General features: G+C 52.5%; 1 protein-coding gene across 1 annotated transcript; it reads right to left on the reverse strand.

Annotated features, from left to right (window-relative positions):
- Positions 1–248: 248 nt before the first annotated feature.
- Positions 249–17,880, reverse strand: LOC311328269 (sterol O-acyltransferase 2-like; the record flags this gene model as incomplete). Its single annotated transcript, XM_084462262.1, is given in 9 exon segments — positions 249–436; positions 1,527–1,672; positions 2,178–2,313; positions 3,328–3,426; positions 5,229–5,326; positions 14,685–14,762; positions 14,765–14,810; positions 17,396–17,441; positions 17,796–17,880. Coding segments are annotated over 9 exon segments (785 nt in total), but the record flags the coding sequence as incomplete, so codon positions are not given.
- Positions 17,881–18,196: the final 316 nt, after the last annotated feature.

Raw genomic sequence — 18,196 nt, forward strand, 5'->3', positions numbered from 1 at the left:
GGTCTGGAGAGAAAGAGATCTGGTCACATCATCAAAACGTGAGTTTATTTACAGGAAGTAACATCATACATACAATTAACAAAATTGTGTTATTTAAATGTGCTCTACAAATAAAGTGGATTGTATTGTATTGTTGGAGCGACTACAGAACACATGAGCAGATGATCCAGGCATATCTCCCCCCTGGGGAGGGTCGACCCCCAGACATGGAGCACTGTGTCCACACACACGTTAGTCCTCCACACGGACACTACAGTACGCGCTCTCTTCAACAACATGGCCGCCAAGTAAACCGTTTGCAGCTGTGGCTCCATCATCATGGCTCCATTCCTCCGTCTGATTCTCTCCATCCCTCCCTCCCTCCTGGGCAGATGTCCAGCTTGCCTTAGTAAGAGCAGGACCAGGACCTGGGTGTGACCAGCTCCCAGAATCCATCCTGTTTTGGAGAGAGGATTGCGCAATGTTTTATTATTACATCATTACAGTTGCTGCATCTCTGCTAACATCCTTACTCTGTAATCCCATCTCCGTCCACTCTATCTGCTGGCTCTCATCACATGTGATCATCTCTTTCTGGGTCCTTTCTATTTTTAGATGTATCTGTAATCATGTGACGCAGGAGCCCCCGGCTGCCTCAGAGATGGGCGGAGCCAAGCGGGCTGCTGGGAGTCCCTGACCATCTGGCGCTGCTGCCATGACAACCAGGCCACATCTGGGGTTTGGCCGAACACACGGGGGAAAAGACCCGGACCTTCACACCCCTTCTTAAGAGTCCCATCCAACATGCGTCACTCCCTCTGTAGATTGAGCGTGTGTGTGTGTGTGTGTATGTGTGGGTGTGTGTGCGCGCGTGTGTGTGTGTGTGTGTGTGTGTGTGTGCGTGTGTGTGTGTGTGTGTGTGTGTGTGTGTGAGAGAGAGAGAGAGGGTGCACGCATGTCAGGCTGAAGCTAGAAATGGAGTGTCAACAAGTTGACAATTCTGTGTGATATCAGGGACACTTCCTCCAGGAGGGGGACAGGACGGTGACTACCCACCCCAGGAGGGGGACAGGACGGTGGACTACCCACCCCAGGAGGGGGACAGGACGGTGGACTACCCACCCCAGGAGGGGGACAGGACGGTGGACTACCCACCCCAGGAGGGGGACAGGACGGTGACTACCCACCCCAGCGCGAGGACAGGACGGTGGACTACCCACCCCAGGAGGGGGACAGGACGGTGGACTACCCACCCCAGGAGGGGGACAGGACGGTGACTACCCACCCCAGGAGGGGGACAGGACGGTGACTACCCACCCCAGGAGGGGGACAGGACGGTGGACTACCCACCCCAGCGCGAGGACAGGACGGTGGACTACCCACCCCAGGAGGGGGACAGGACGGTGGACTACCCACCCCAGGAGGGGGACAGGACGGTGACTACCCACCCCAGGAGGGGGACAGGACGGTGGACTACCCACCCCAGCGCGAGGACAGGACGGTGGACTACCCACCCCAGCGCGAGGACAGGACGGTGGACTACCCACCCCAGCGCGAGGACAGCGGATCTGGGCGTACCACTCCTGGCAGTAGAGGCACAGCTGCACCCCCTGGCCAATGAACAGGCTGGTCCACATGATGATGTTGCTGATGGGGCTCTTGCGCTTGTCGTTCAGCATGAAGTTGAACATCACTGGGACAGGGAGCAGGAGGGGACGGTGACAGAGACAGGGACATGGAGACAGAGACAGAGACATGGAGACAGAGACAGGGACATGGAGACAGAGACAGGGACATGGAGACAGAGACAGGGACAGGGACATGGAGACAGAGACAGGGACATGGAGACAGAGACAGGGACATGGAGACAGAGACAGGGACAGGGACAGGGACAGGGACAGGGACATGGAGACAGAGACAGGGACATGGAGACAGAGACAGGGACATGGAGACAGAGACAGGGACAGGGACATGGAGACAGAGACAGGGACATGGAGACAGAGACAGGGACAGGGGCAGAGAGGGAAAGGAGAGATAGCATGTAAGAAAGATATCTCTCTGACTGGAAGAAAACATGTTGTTTTGAAGCCCTTTCTGCTTTCAAGCGTGTCTAACTCTTCCGCTTCCTGGACGGCATGGACAAGTGTCCAATGGGTGGATCAGCTCCAGGACACGCCTGCAGGGGTCTAGTCCCTCACCTCCGAAGACGGTGAAGAGGAAGAACAGGACGGGGTAGAAGAACCCGAAGCTGATGGTCATGACGTACTCATGAACGACGGCCGACACGATGAACACAGACAGCATCCCAGCCGTGCGGAACCTCCTTCCGGACAGCTGCAGGGGTCAGGGGGCAAGCAGGGGGTCAGTGTCATCGGGCTTAGTTAATCTGTATATATCTCAAATTAGATACAATCTAAAAATTATATTTATGAATATGAATACATGAAAACTATTTCTCATGTGTTCTGATATTCACAGGATTATAGAATGATTGTAAATGCTGGCTTGCACCCTGTGCAACATGAAGGTCGGGGGTCAGGGGTCAGGGGTCGGGGGTCAGGGGTCAGGGGAACATTAAAGGCAATAGGTAATAATGATACGGTAACTAAGTAGTTATGGTGGTATAATAGCTTAGTTACTAATGGTAATGATAGCACTTGCATTTATATAGCGTTTATTCCAGAAGATGCTCAGTGTCCATTGTCTCGTGACGACTCTGCGCTGATGTCATCAATCGGACGCTTTGCATTGTGATGACATCACCTGCTGTCAGACAGCGGCTGGGTGATCTGGACAGTGTGGTGCTGCTGGTGTGGTACTGACCCAGAGGGCAGCGTGGTGCTGCTGGTCTGGTACTGACCCAGAGGGCAGTGTGGTGCTAACCCAGAGGACAGTGTGGTGCTGACCCAGAGGACAGTGTGGTACTGACCCAGAGGACAGTGTGGTGCTGCTGGTGTGGTACTGACCCAGAGGACAGTGTGGTGCTGCTGGTGTGGTACTGACCCAGAGGGCAGTGTGGTGCTGACCCAGAGGACAGTGTGGTACTGACCCAGAGGGCAGTGTGGTGCTGCTGGTGTGGTACTGACCCAGAGGACAGTGTGGTGCTGCTGGTGTGGTACTGATGCTGGTGTGGTACTGACCCAGAGGGCAGTGTGGAGCTGCTGGTGTGGTACTGACCCAGAGGGCAGTGTGGTGCTGCTGGTGTGGTACTGACCCAGAGGACAGTGTGGTACTGACCCAGAGGACAGTGTGGTGCTGCTGGTGTGGTACTGACCCAGAGGGCAGTGTGGTGCTGCTGGTGTGGTACTGACCCAGAGGACAGTGTGGTGCTGCTGGTGTGGTACTGACCCAGAGGAAGTCCCGGTAGCCGTAGTCGTAGAGCCAGTCGTGCACCACCACATTCCAGGTCCGGTAGTAACCAGCGAAGGAGTAGGAGTTCCACCAGTCCTGCAGGAGAGGAGAGGGGAGGGTGGAGGTGATAGGAGAGGATAGGGGAGGGTGGAGGTGATAGGAAAGGATAGGGGAGGGTGGAGGGGAGAGCAGGAGAGGGGAGGGGAGGGTGGAGAGGAGAGGGGAGGAGAGGGGAGGGTGGAGGTGATAGGAGAGGGGAGGGGAGGGTGGGGGTGATAGGAGGTGATAGGAGAGGATAGGGGAGGGTGGGGGTGATAGGAGAGGGGAGGAGAGGGGAGGGTGGAGGTGATAGGAGAGGAGAGGGGAGGGTGGAGGTGATAGGAGAGGAGAGGAGAGGGGAGGGTGGAGGTGATAGGAGAGGAGAGGAGAGGAGAGGGGAGGGTGGAGGTGATAGGAGAGGAGAGGGGAGGGTGGAGGTGATAGGAGGTGATAGGAGAGGAGAGGGGAGGGTGGAGGTGATAGGAGAGGAGAGGGGAGGGTGGAGGTGATAGGAGAGGAGAGGAGAGGAGAGGGGAGGGTGGAGGTGATAGGAGAGGAGAGGGGAGGGTGGAGGTGATAGGAGAGGAGAGGAGAGGAGAGGAGAGGAGAGGAGAGGAGAGGAGAGGAGAGGAGAGGAGAGGAGAGGAGAGGAGAGGAGAGGAGAGGAGAGGAGAGGGGAGGGTGGAGGTGATAGGAGAGGAGAGGAGAGGAGAGGGGAGGGTGGAGGTGATAGCAGGAGAGGGGAGGGTGGAGGTGATAGGAGAGGATAGGAGAGGATAGGGGAGGGTGGAGGTGATAGGAGGTGATAGCAGGAGAGGGGAGGGTGGAGGGGAGAGCAGGAGAAGAAAGCAGTCACACTTTTGAAGGTCACATTGATCAACTATATACTATCAGCATACAGTACTATCACCTGAACTCTGTTATATGAAGCAGCAGGTCAGGGTTGTGGATGGGTTAGGGTCAGGGTTGTGGATGGGTTAGGGTTAGGGTTGTGGATGGGTTAGGGTTAGGGTCAGGGTTGTGGATGGGTTAGGGTTAGGGTTGTGGATGGGTTAGGGTTAGGGTCAGGGTTGTGGATGGGTTAGGGTTAGGGTCAGGGTTGTGGATGGGTTAGGGTCAGGGTTAGGGTGAGGGTTAGTTAGGGTTAGGGTTGTGGATGGGTTAGGGTTAGGGTTAGGGTTGTGGATGGGTTAGGGTTGTGGATGGGTTAGGGTTGTGGATGGGTTAGGGTTAGTTAGGGTTAGGGTCAGGGTTAGGGTGAGGGTTAGTTAGGGTTAGGGTCAGGGTTAGGGTGAGGGTTAGTTAGGGTTAGGGTTGTGGATGGGTTAGGGTTAGGGTTGGTTAGGGTTCGTTAGGGTCAGGGTTAGGGTTGTGGATGGGTTAGGGTCAGGGTTAGGGTTGTGGATGGGTTAGGGTCAGGGTTAGGGTTAGGGATGGGTTAGGGTATCAGATGAGGGGACCCAGGAGGTAGGAAACAGTTTCAAGCTCAGGGTCCCTTTACTTGCCATTTGTAGCGAGTATGAGAGGTCAAGACTCAACACAAAGGGAACCCTTGTTGTCAGTGGGCAGCAGTGTGTGTGTGTGTGTGTGTGTGTGTGTGTGTGTGTGTGTGTGTGTGTGTGTGTGTGTGTGTGCACTCAGTACTGCATGTGCAGTGAGGATGGGATTGGAAAAGTGCACAGACTTGGTCTGGCCTGGTTGTATTTGGACCTGGTCTGGCCTGGTTGTATTTGGACCGGGTCTGGCCTGGTTGTATTTGGACCTGGTCTGGCCTGGTTGTATTTGGACCGGGTCTGGCCTGGTTGTATTTGGACCGGGTCTGGCCTGGTTGTATTTGGAGACAGGAAGTTGTGCAACACCTTGTAGAACATTCTGTCAGCGAAGCGCAGCATCTCAGCGAAGGTGTTGAGCCAGCAGTGGAGGAAGGCAAAGAAGGCCATGAGCAGGATGAGCATACCTGAGAGAGAGAGAGAGAGAGAGAGAGAGACAGAGAGAGAGAGAGAGAGAGAGAGAGAGAGAGAGAGAGAGAAAGAGAGAGATGAGAAGGAGGGGGAGAGAGAAAGAAGGAATAGAGCAGGGTAGGAGAGAGGGTATTAGAGCCATTTTTTCTTTCATCCATATGATTATACTAAATTAATTAATTGGCTCTATCAATCAATCAATCAAAGCTTTATTTGTATAGCGCATTTCATACCCAGAGGCAACACAATGCGCTTTACAGAGAACAAGGGAGGAGGGCATACGACCCACTCTCTACATATTCCAGAGGGAAGCATAAAAACAGTAATCACCCGGGGGCCAGATAAGTGAGCTGTAAAAATTCTTCCCTGACCCCTCTCAACAAGGCGATCGAGCAAGCTCCTGGAGTATGTTTGTCTACCGGCTAAGAACATTTATAAAGCAATACATTACATTAAATTACATTTCAGAGTAAGAGAGGCTAAAAGCATCATAGGAGAGAGAACATTTATTATTGACATATCTGATTATTTATTTACTTTTCCTGAACCAGCCAATGTTGAGCACTCCCTGTTGAGCCCTCCCCCTGCTGTTGGTTTCATATGCATTGTGTAAGACAGGAAATGACTTCATGAAGGGGTGTGGGCATAAAGGGGTAAATGAGGACGGGTGTGAGAGAGATTGTTGGAGAAGATGGGAGCGGTATAGTCTTTTGACTGACAGCTTTTTGTTAATATTATTTGGACAAAGTTCATCACTGTTCAAGTTGTCTTCCTGTGGCTGCATCACCAACACCAATGAAGCTAAAGCAAAGTCCCTGAATCTCTGTGTGCTTTGATTGGATGGAAGCCAAACCACCGACCCAATACAAAACCACACACCCAATACACAACCACACACCCAATACACAACCACACACCCAATACACAACCACACACCCAATACACAACCACACCCCCAATACACAACCACACACCCAATACACAACCACACACCCAATACACAACCACACCCCCAATACACAACCACACCCCCAATACACAACCACACACCCAATACACAACCACACACCCAATACACAACCACACACCCAATACACAACCACATCCAATACACAACCACACCCCCAATACACAACCACACCCCCAATACACAACCACACACCCAATACACAACCACACACCCAATACACAACCACACCCCCAATACACAACCACACACCCAATACACAACCACACACCCAATACACAACCACACACCCAATACAAAACCACACACCCAATACACAACCACACACCCAATACACAACCACATCCAATACACAACCACACACCCAATACACAACCACACCCCCAATACACAACCACACACCCAATACACAACCACACACCCAATACACAACCACACACCCAATACACAACCACACACCCAATACACAACCACACACCCAATACACAACCACACACCCAATACACAACCACACACCCAATACACAACCACACACCCAATACACAACCACACACCCAATACACAACCACATCCAATACACAACCACACACCCAATACACAACCACACCCCCAATACACAACCACACACCCAATACACAACCACACACCCAATACAAAACCACACACCCAATACACAACCACACACCCAATACACAACCACACACCCAATACACAACCACACCCCCAATACACAACCACACCCCCAATACACAACCACACCCCCAATACACAACCACACACCCAATACACAACCACACACCCAATACACAACCACACACCCAATACACAACCACACCCCCAATACAAAACCACACACCCAATACAAAACCACACACCCAATACAAAACCACCGACCCAATACAAAACCACCGACCCAATACAAAACCACACACCCAATACACAACCACACACCCAATACACAACCACACACCCAATACACAACCACACCCCCAATACACAACCACACCCCCAATACACAACCACACACCCAATACACAACCACACACCCAATACACAACCACATCCAATACACAACCACACCCCCAATACACAACCACACCCCCAATACACAACCACACACCCAATACAAAACCACACACCCAATACACAACCACACACCCAATACACAACCACATCCAATACACAACCACACACCCAATACACAACCACACCCCCAATACACAACCACACACCCAATACACAACCACACCCCCAATACACAACCACACACCCAATACACAACCACACACCCAATACACAACCACATCCAATACACAACCACACACCCAATACACAACCACACCCCCAATACACAACCACACACCCAATACACAACCACACACCCAATACAAAACCACACACCCAATACACAACCACACACCCAATACACAACCACACACCCAATACACAACCACACCCCCAATACACAACCACACCCCCAATACACAACCACACCCCCAATACACAACCACACACCCAATACACAACCACACACCCAATACACAACCACACACCCAATACACAACCACACCCCCAATACACAACCACACCCCCAATACACAACCACACCCCCAATACACAACCACACACCCAATACACAACCACACACCCAATACACAACCACACACCCAATACACAACCACACACCCAATACACAACCACACCCCCAATACACAACCACACACCCAATACACAACCACACACCCAATACACAACCACACCCCCAATACAAAACCACACACCCAATACAAAACCACACACCCAATACAAAACCACCGACCCAATACAAAACCACCGACCCAATACAAAACCACACACCCAATACACAACCACACACCCAATACACAACCACACACCCAATACACAACCACACACCCAATACACAACCACACACCCAATACAAAACCACACACCCAATACACAACCACACACCCAATACACAACCACACACCCAATACACAACCACACACCCAATACAAAACCACACACCCAATACACAACCACACACCCAATACAAAACCACACACCCAATACACAACCACACCCCCAATACAAAACCACCGACCCAATACAAAACCACACACCCAATACACAACCACACACCCAATACACAACCACACACCCAATACACAACCACACACCCAATACACAACCACACACCCAATACAAAACCACACACCCAATACACAACCACACACCCAATACAAAACCACACACCCAATACACAACCACACCCCCAATACAAAACCACACACCCAATACAAAACCACCGACCCAATACAAAACCACCGACCCAATACAAAACCACACACCCACTACAAAACCACACCCCCAATACACAACCACACACCCAATACACAACCACACCCCCAATACACAACCACACCCCCAATACAAAACCACCGACCCAATACAAAACCACACACCCACTACAAAACCACACCCCCAATACACAACCACACACCCAATACACAACCACACCCCCAATACACAACCACACACCCAATACAAAGACAAGAGGCTCTCATTCTGAAGGTAGCAGAACCACGGCAGAGGGAGATAGAGAGAGCAGAGGAAGGGTCAGATTGACCTGTTCCTATCAGTGTGTAATCATTACAGTCTAACTCTAGCATCACTTAACCCATAACGTCTCTGAGTTACTGGTTCTTTAATCGGTCTTATCTTGTGTAATGGCCGTCATAATCGTATGGTCTTATCAACGTCTCTCACAGTAAAACATTACCCTCTCACCCTACCCTCCCTGCCCCTCTCACCCCACCCTCCCTCCCAGCCCCCTCTCACCCCACCCTCCCAGCCCCCTCTCACCCCACCCTCCCTCTCACCCCACCCTCCCAGCCCCCTCTCACCCCACCCTCCCTCCCAGCCCCCTCTCACCCCACCCTCCCTCCCAGCCCCCTCTCACCCCACCCTCCCTCTCACCCCACCCACCCTCCCAGCCCCCTCTCACCCCACCCTCCCTCCCAGCCCTCTCTCACCCCACCCTCCCTCCCAGCCCCCTCTCACCCTCCCTCCCAGCCCCCTCTCACCCCACCCTCCCTCCCAGCCCCCTCTCACCCCACCCTCCCAGCCCCCTCTCACCCTCCCTCCTAGCCCCCTCTCACCCCACCCTCCCTCTCACCCTCCCTCCCAAACCCCTCTCACCCCACCCTCCCAGCCCCTCTCACCCCACCCTCCCTCCCAGCCCTCTCTCACCCCACCCTCCCTCCCAGCCCCCTCTCACCCCACCCCCCCTCACAGCCCCCTCTCACCCCGCCCTCCCAGCCCCCTCTCACCCCACCCTCCCTCCCAGCCCCCTCTCACCCCACCCCCCCTCCCAGCCCCCTCTCACCCCACCCCCCCTCACAGCCCCCTCTCACCCCACCCTCCCTGCCCCCTCTCACCCCACCCTCCCTGCCCCCTCTCACCCCACCCTCCCTCCCAGCCCCCTCTCACCCCACCCTCCCAGCCCCCTCTCACCCCACCCTCCCAGCCCCCTCTCACCCTCCCTCCCAGCCCCCTCTCACCCCACCCTCCCAGCCCCCTCTCACCCTCCCTCCCAGCCCCCTCTCACCCCACCCTCCCTCTCACCCTCCCTCCCAAACCCCTCTCACCCCACCCTCCCTCCCAGCCCCTCTCACCCCACCCTCCCTCCCAGCCCCCTCTCACCCCACCCTCCCTCCCAGCCCTCTCTCACCCCACCCTCCCTCCCAGCCCCCTCTCACCCCTCCCTCCCAGCCCCCTCTCACCCCACCCTCCCAGCCCCTCTCACCCCTCCCTCCCAGCCCCCTCTCACCCCTCCCTCCCTGCCCTCTCTCACCCCACCCTCCCTCCCAGCCCCTCTCACCCCACCCTCCCTCCCAGCCCCCTCTCACCCCACCCTCCCTCCCAGCCCCCTCTCACCCCACCCTCCCAGCCCCACCACCAAAATGTGTGTTGTGTGGTAGTGTACCTGGTAGTGCAGTGTAGCACTGAACAGAAATAGATCCAGGGTTAGTGTGTGTGTGTGTGTGTGTGTGTGTGTGTGTGTTTGTTACCTGGTAGCGTAGCGTTGAACACAGCCAGGACCAGGGTTAGTGTGTGTGTGTGTGTGTGTGTGTGTGTGTGTGTTATCTGGTAGCATAGCGTTGAACACAGCCAGGACCAGGGTTAGTGTGTGTGTGTGTGTGTGTGTTACCTGGTAGCGTAGCGTTGAATACAGCCAGGACCAGGGTTAGTGTGTGTGTGTGTGTGTTACCTGGTAGCGTAGCGTTGAACACAGCCAGGACCAGGGTTAGTGTGTGTGTGTGTGTGTGTGTGTGTGTGTTACCTGGTAGCGTAGCGTTGAACACAGCCAGGACCAGGGTTAGTGTGTGTGTGTGTGTGTGTGTGTGTGTGTGTTATCTGGTAGCATAGCGTTGAACACAGCCAGGACCAGGGTTAGTGTGTGTGTGTGTGTGTGTGTGTGTTACCTGGTAGCGTAGCGTTGAATACAGCCAGGACCAGGGTTAGTGTGTGTGTGTGTGTGTTACCTGGTAGCGTAGCGTTGAACACAGCCAGGACCAGGGTTAGTGTGTGTGTGTGTGTGTGTGTGTGTGTGTGTGTGTTACCTGGTAGCGTAGCGTTGAACACAGCCAGGACCAGGGTTAGTGTGTGTGTGTGTGTATGTGTGTGTGTGTGTGTGTGTGTTACCTGGTAGCGTAGCGTTGAACACAGCCAGGACCAGGGTTAGTGTGTGTGTGTGTGTGTGTGTGTGTGTGTTACCTGGTAGCGTAGCATTGAACACAGCCAGGACCAGGGTTAGTGTGTGTGTGTGTGTGTATGTGTGTGTGTGTGTGTGTGTGTGTGTGTTACCTGGTAGCGTAGCGTTGAACACAGCCAGGACCAGGGTTAGTGTGTGTGTTTGTGTGTGTGTGTGTGTTATCTGGTAGCGTAGCGTTGAACACAGCCAGGACCAGGGTTAGTGTGTGTGTGTGTGTGTGTGTGTGTGTGTGTTACCTGGTAGCGTAGCGTTGAACACAGCCAGGACCAGGGTTAGTGTGTGTGTGTGTGTGTGTGTGTTACCTGGTAGCGTAGCGTTGAACACAGCCAGGACCAGGGTTAGTGTGTGTGTGTGTGTGTGTGTGTGTGTGTGTGTTACCTGGTAGCGTAGCGTTGAACACAGCCAGGACCAGGGTTAGTGTGTGTGTGTGTGTGTGTGTGTGTGTTACCTGGTAGCGTAGCGTTGAACACAGCCAGGACCAGGGTTAGTGTGTGTGTGTGTGTGTGTGTGTGTGTGTGTGTTACCTGGTAGCGTAGCGTTGAACACAGCCAGGACCAGGGTTAGTGTGTGTGTGTGTGTGTGTGTGTGTTACCTGGTAGCGTAGCGTTGAACACAGCCAGGACCAGGGTTAGTGTGTGTGTGTGTGTGTGTGTGTGTGTGTGTTACCTGGTAGCGTAGCGTTGAACACAGCCAGGACCAGGGTTAGTGTGTGTGTGTGTGTGTGTGTGTGTTACCTGGTAGCGTAGCGTTGAACACAGCCAGGACCAGGGTTGGTGTGTGTGTGTGTGTGTGTGTTACCTGGTAGCGTAGCGTTGAACACAGCCAGGACCAGGGTTAGTGTGTGTGTGTGTGTGTGTGTTACCTGGTAGCGTAGCGTTGAACACAGCCAGGACCAGGGTTAGTGTGTGTGTGTGTGTGTGTGTGTGTGTGTGTGTTACCTGGTAGCGTAGCATTGAACACAGCCAGGACCAGGGTTAGTGTGTGTGTGTGTGTGTGTGTATGTGTGTGTGTGTGTGTGTGTGTGTTACCTGGTAGCGTAGCGTTGAACACAGCCAGGACCAGGGTTAGTGTGTGTGTGTGTGTGTGTGTTATCTGGTAGCGTAGCGTTGAACACAGCCAGGACCAGGGTTAGTGTGTGTGTGTGTGTGTGTGTGTGTGTGTGTGTGTTACCTGGTAGCGTAGCGTTGAACACAGCCAGGACCAGGGTTAGTGTGTGTGTGTGTGTGTGTGTTACCTGGTAGCGTAGCGTTGAACACAGCCAGGACCAGGGTTAGTGTGTGTGTGTGTGTGTGTGTGTGTGTGTGTGTGTGTGTGTTACCTGGTAGCGTAGCGTTGAACACAGCCAGGACCAGGGTTAGTGTGTGTGTGTGTGTGTGTGTGTGTGTGTGTTACCTGGTAGCGTAGCGTTGAACACAGCCAGGACCAGGGTTAGTGTGTGTGTGTGTGTGTGTGTGTGTGTGTGTGTGTTACCTGGTAGCGTAGCGTTGAACACAGCCAGGACCAGGGTTAGTGTGTGTGTGTGTGTGTGTGTGTGTGTTATCTGGTAGCGTAGCGTTGAACACAGCCAGGACCAGGGTTAGTGTGTGTGTGTGTGTGTGTGTGTGTGTGTGTGTGTGTTACCTGGTAGCGTAGCGTTGAACACAGCCAGGACCAGGGTTAGTGTGTGTGTGTGTGTGTGTGTGTTACCTGGTAGCGTAGCGTTGAACACAGCCAGGACCAGGGTTAGTGTGTGTGTGTGTGTGTGTGTGTGTGTGTGTGTTACCTGGTAGCGTAGCGTTGAACACAGCCAGGACCAGGGTTAGTGTGTGTGTGTGTGTGTGTGTGTGTGTTACCTGGTAGCGTAGCGTTGAACACAGCCAGGACCAGGGTTAGTGTGTGTGTGTGTGTGTGTGTGTGTGTTACCTGGTAGCGTAGCGTTGAACACAGCCAGGACCAGGGTTAGTGTGTGTGTGTGTGTGTGTGTGTGTTACCTGGTAGCGTAGCGTTGAACACAGCCAGGACCAGGGTTAGTGTGTGTGTGTGTGTGTGTGTGTGTTACCTGGTAGCGTAGCGTTGAACACAGCCAGGACCAGGGTTAGTGTGTGTGTGTGTGTGTGTGTGTGTTACCTGGTAGCGTAGCGTTGAACACAGCCAGGACCAGGGTTGGTGTGTGTGTGTGTGTGTGTGTTACCTGGTAGCGTAGCGTTGAACACAGCCAGGACCAGGGTTAGTGTGTGTGTGTGTGTGTGTGTTACCTGGTAGCGTAGCGTTGAACACAGCCAGGACCAGGGTTAGTGTGTGTGTGTGTGTGTGTGTGTGTGTGTTACCTGGTAGCGTAGCATTGAACACAGCCAGGACCAGGGTTAGTGTGTGTGTGTGTGTGTGTGTATGTGTGTGTGTGTGTGTGTGTGTGTTACCTGGTAGCGTAGCGTTGAACACAGCCAGGACCAGGGTTAGTGTGTGTGTGTGTGTGTGTGTGTGTGTTATCTGGTAGCGTAGCGTTGAACACAGCCAGGACCAGGGTTAGTGTGTGTGTGTGTGTGTGTGTGTGTGTGTGTGTTACCTGGTAGCGTAGCGTTGAACACAGCCAGGACCAGGGTTAGTGTGTGTGTGTGTGTGTGTGTTACCTGGTAGCGTAGCGTTGAACACAGCCAGGACCAGGGTTAGTGTGTGTGTGTGTGTGTGTGTGTGTGTGTGTGTGTGTGTGTTACCTGGTAGCGTAGCGTTGAACACAGCCAGGACCAGGGTTAGTGTGTGTGTGTGTGTGTGTGTGTGTGTGTGTTACCTGGTAGCGTAGCGTTGAACACAGCCAGGACCAGGGTTAGTGTGTGTGTGTGTGTGTGTGTGTGTGTGTGTGTGTTACCTGGTAGCGTAGCGTTGAACACAGCCAGGACCAGGGTTAGTGTGTGTGTGTGTGTGTGTGTGTGTGTGTGTGTTACCTGGTAGCGTAGCGTTGAACACAGCCAGGACCAGGGTTAGTGTGTGTGTGTGTGTGTGTGTGTGTTACCTGGTAGCGTAGCGTTGAACACAGCCAGGACCAGGGTTAGTGTGTGTGTGTGTGTGTGTGTGTGTGTTACCTGGTAGCGTAGCGTTGAACACAGCCAGGACCAGGGTTAGTGTGTGTGTGTGTGTGTGTGTGTGTGTGTGTTACCTGGTAGCGTAGCGTTGAACACAGCCAGGACCAGGGTTGGTGTGTGTGTGTGTGTGTGTGTTACCTGGTAGCGTAGCGTTGAACACAGCCAGGACCAGGGTTAGTGTGTGTGTGTGTGTGTGTGTGTGTGTTACCTGGTAGCGTAGCGTTGAACACAGCCAGGACCAGGGTTAGTGTGTGTGTGTGTGTGTGTGTGTGTGTTACCTGGTAGCGTAGCGTTGAACACAGCCAGGACCAGGGTTAGTGTGTGTGTGTGTGTGTGTGTGTGTGTTACCTGGTAGCGTAGCGTTGAACACAGCCAGGACCAGGGTTAGTGTGTGTGTGTGTGTGTGTGTGTGTTACCTGGTAGCGTAGCGTTGAACACAGCCAGGACCAGGGTTAGTGTGTGTGTGTGTGTGTGTGTGTGTTACCTGGTAGCGTAGCGTTGAACACAGCCAGGACCAGGGTTAGTGTGTGTGTGTGTGTGTGTGTGTGTGTTACCTGGTAGCGTAGCGTTGAACACAGCCAGGACCAGGGTTCTGGTGCTGAAGGGCTCATTGTTTTCGTTCCTGAAGGGATGCAGAGTCGGACCAGGATGAAGTGGACATACAGGATACAGCTGATGCCCTGGGGGGGGGGAAGGGGGGGTTCATAAAATGTTGTTTTTTCTGTCTAACCACTGTGTGTGCTGTCGCCATCTTGCATCCATCCATCCATCCATCCATCCATCCATCCATCCATCCATCCATCCATCCATCCATCCATCCATCCATCCATCCATCCATCCATCCATCCATCCATCCATCCATCCATCCATCCATCCATCCATCCATCCATCCATCCATCCATCCATCCATCCATCCATCCATCCATCCATCCATCCATCCATCCATCCATCCATCCATCCATCCATCCATCCATCCATCCATCCATCCATCCATCCATCCATCCATCCATCCATCCATCCATCCATCCATCCATCCATCCATCCATCCATCCATCCATCCATCCATCCATCCATCCATCCATCCATCCATCCATCCATCCATCCATCCATCCATCCATCCATCCATCCATCCATCCATCCATCCATCCATCCATCCATCCATCCATCCATCCATCCATCCATCCATCCATCCATCCATCCATCCATCCATCCATCCATCCATCCATCCATCCATCCATCCATCCATCCATCCATCCATCCATCCATCCATCCATCCATCCATCCATCCATCCATCCATCCATCCATCCATCCATCCATCCATCCATCCATCCATCCATCCATCCATCCATCCATCCATCCATCCATCCATCCATCCATCCATCCATCCATCCATCCATCCATCCATCCATCCATCCATCCATCCATCCATCCATCCATCCATCCATCCATCCATCCATCCATCCATCCATCCATCCATCCATCCATCCATCCATCCATCCATCCATCCATCCATCCATCCATCCATCCATCCATCCATCCATCCATCCATCCATCCATCCATCCATCCATCCATCCATCCATCCATCCATCCATCCATCCATCCATCCATCCATCCATCCATCCATCCATCCATCCATCCATCCATCCATCCATCCATCCATCCATCCATCCATCCATCCATCCATCCATCCATCCATCCATCCATCCATCCATCCATCCATCCATCCATCCATCCATCCATCCATCCATCCATCCATCCATCCATCCATCCATCCATCCATTTATCCGGGGTCGGGTCGCGGAGGCAGCAGCTCTAGCAGGGGACCCCAGACATCCCTTTCCCTAGCAGCATCAACCAGCTCTGCCTGGGGAATCTTTAGCTGCTCACAGGCCAGTGCAGAGATGTAGTCCCGCCACCTAGTCCTGGGTCTAGTCCTGGGTCTAGTCCTGGGTCTAGTCCTGGGTCCAGGAGGCATCCTCACTAGATGCCTGAACCACCTCAACTGGCTCCTTTCGACGCAAAGGAGCAGCGGCTCTACTCCGAGTCTCTCCCGGATGACTGAACTTCTCACCCGATCTCTCAGGGAGACCCCAGCCACCCTCCGGAGAAAACTCATTTCGGCCGCTTGTCTCCGTGATCTCGTTCTTTCGGTCATGACCCATCCTTCATGACCATAGGTGAGGGTGGGGACGAAGATAGACCGGTAGATCGAGAGCTTTGCCTTTTGGCTCAGCTCTATTTTCGTCACAACAGTGCGGTAAAGCGACTGCAGAACCGCACCAGCTGCTCCGATTCTCCGGCCAAACTCCCTCTCCATGGTTCCCTCACTTCTTGCATACATCTCAATGGAAATAATCTAGTTGAGTAAAACCCTCAGGGAAACACTTGGAGCTTGACTTGAATGTATTAAATGTACTGTAGTTTCTCAGCGACAGCACATACAGTAGATGAACATTACCCATACTGTATATATGGTGCCAGTATTACCCTTAGATTCTGATCTGCTGCTACGTTATGAACCATCCAGACCTCTCAGGTCGTCTGGCACAGGCCTGCTTTCTGTCCCCAGAGTTCAAACAAAACATGGAGAAGCAGCGTTCAGTTTCTATGCTCCACATATCTGGAACAAACTTCCAAAAAACTGCAGGTCTGCTGCAACTCTCAGTTCTTTTAAATCAAGACTGAAGACTTTTCTTTTTGCCGCTGCTTTTTATAAAATCAAATAATTATTTATTCACACACTGCAATGTTTTATTCCTGCATTTTTTTTTTGTGCATTTTGTTTTAAATGTCCTTTTTTGCATTTCGTTTTATAAGGCCTTATATGTGTTGCACTTTGTCTTGATGCTGTTAATGTCTCATGTAAAGCACTTTGAATTGCCTTGTTGCTGAAATTTGCTGTACAAATAAACATGCCTGTGGTCACTGGGTCAGAGTGTCCTGGTGAACTGATATCTGTAGATAATGCTCCTCCCACAGATCAATACGGTCAGCAAGACAACGACCTCACAGACCACGGTCCACGGAGGTAAACAGTCACGTTCACCCCTGCTCCACAAAACAGCCTTACGTCCACCTACTAGAACCTACTAGAACCTACTAGAACCTACTAGAAGGTGCCTTACTTTGCAGGTCTGTCTCACTGGGAGGGTTCCTCAGAGAACCATGCTGTTACGCAGCACACCCATATTCAGGAAGTGGAATAAGTGGAAATAAGTAGAGAAGTGAGCGACAGTAGAACTACTTTATACTGTAAGTCCCACCTTGGCAAAGGTAACACCTACATACTTCCATCTGATGTGGGCGTTCCTGAGGGTGAGAGAGAACAACACAACACTAATAAACTGACTTATCACTGAGAATTATAATAATAATAATAATAATAATAATAATAATAATACATTTTATTTGTAACACTTCATTTAAAAAATCTCAAAGTGCTACAGGTTTAATAGCATAGCATAACAAAACACAACTGAACAAAAAGAACAGTTTTAACAGGCAAAGGCCTTTTTAAAAAGGTAGGTTTTTAGGCCTAGGAATTCTCTCGTGTTTTCAGATGGTTGTTCAGCCTAGTCTTCTCTGTATCATAGAACCTGTCATGTAGGCCCACACGGCCACGCACAGCAGGCCTGTATAGCACGGTTCTCTAGGTGCTCCTACCTGGGGTAGGACTCTCGATAGATCAGCGTGGGACAGAACAGGAAGTAGAGGTAGCTGGAGAACGTGGGGAACCGGGGAACCTCTCCTGAGGAGAACAGTCAGTTAGTCTAACGGGTTCTCTGTAGCACCGTCTCAGAACAGTCAGTTAGTCTAACGGGTTCTCTGTCTCAGAACAGTCAGTTAGTCTAACGGGTTCTCTGTCTCAGAACAGTCAGTTAGTCTAACGGGTTCTCTGTCTCAGAACAGTCAGTTAGTCTACGGGTTCTCTGTCTCAGAACAGTCAGTTAGTCTAACGGGTTCTCTGTCTCAGAACAGTCAGTTAGTCTAACGGGTTCTCTGTAGCAGCGTCTCAGCAGCGTCTCCCCCTCAGTTATCTAGAGACAGAAGGAAAATGGCGGTCT

This window comes from Borostomias antarcticus, assembly GCF_949987555.1.
Source record: "Borostomias antarcticus genome assembly, contig: scaffold_404, whole genome shotgun sequence".
Classification (NCBI taxonomy): Eukaryota; Metazoa; Chordata; class Actinopteri; order Stomiiformes; family Stomiidae; genus Borostomias; species Borostomias antarcticus.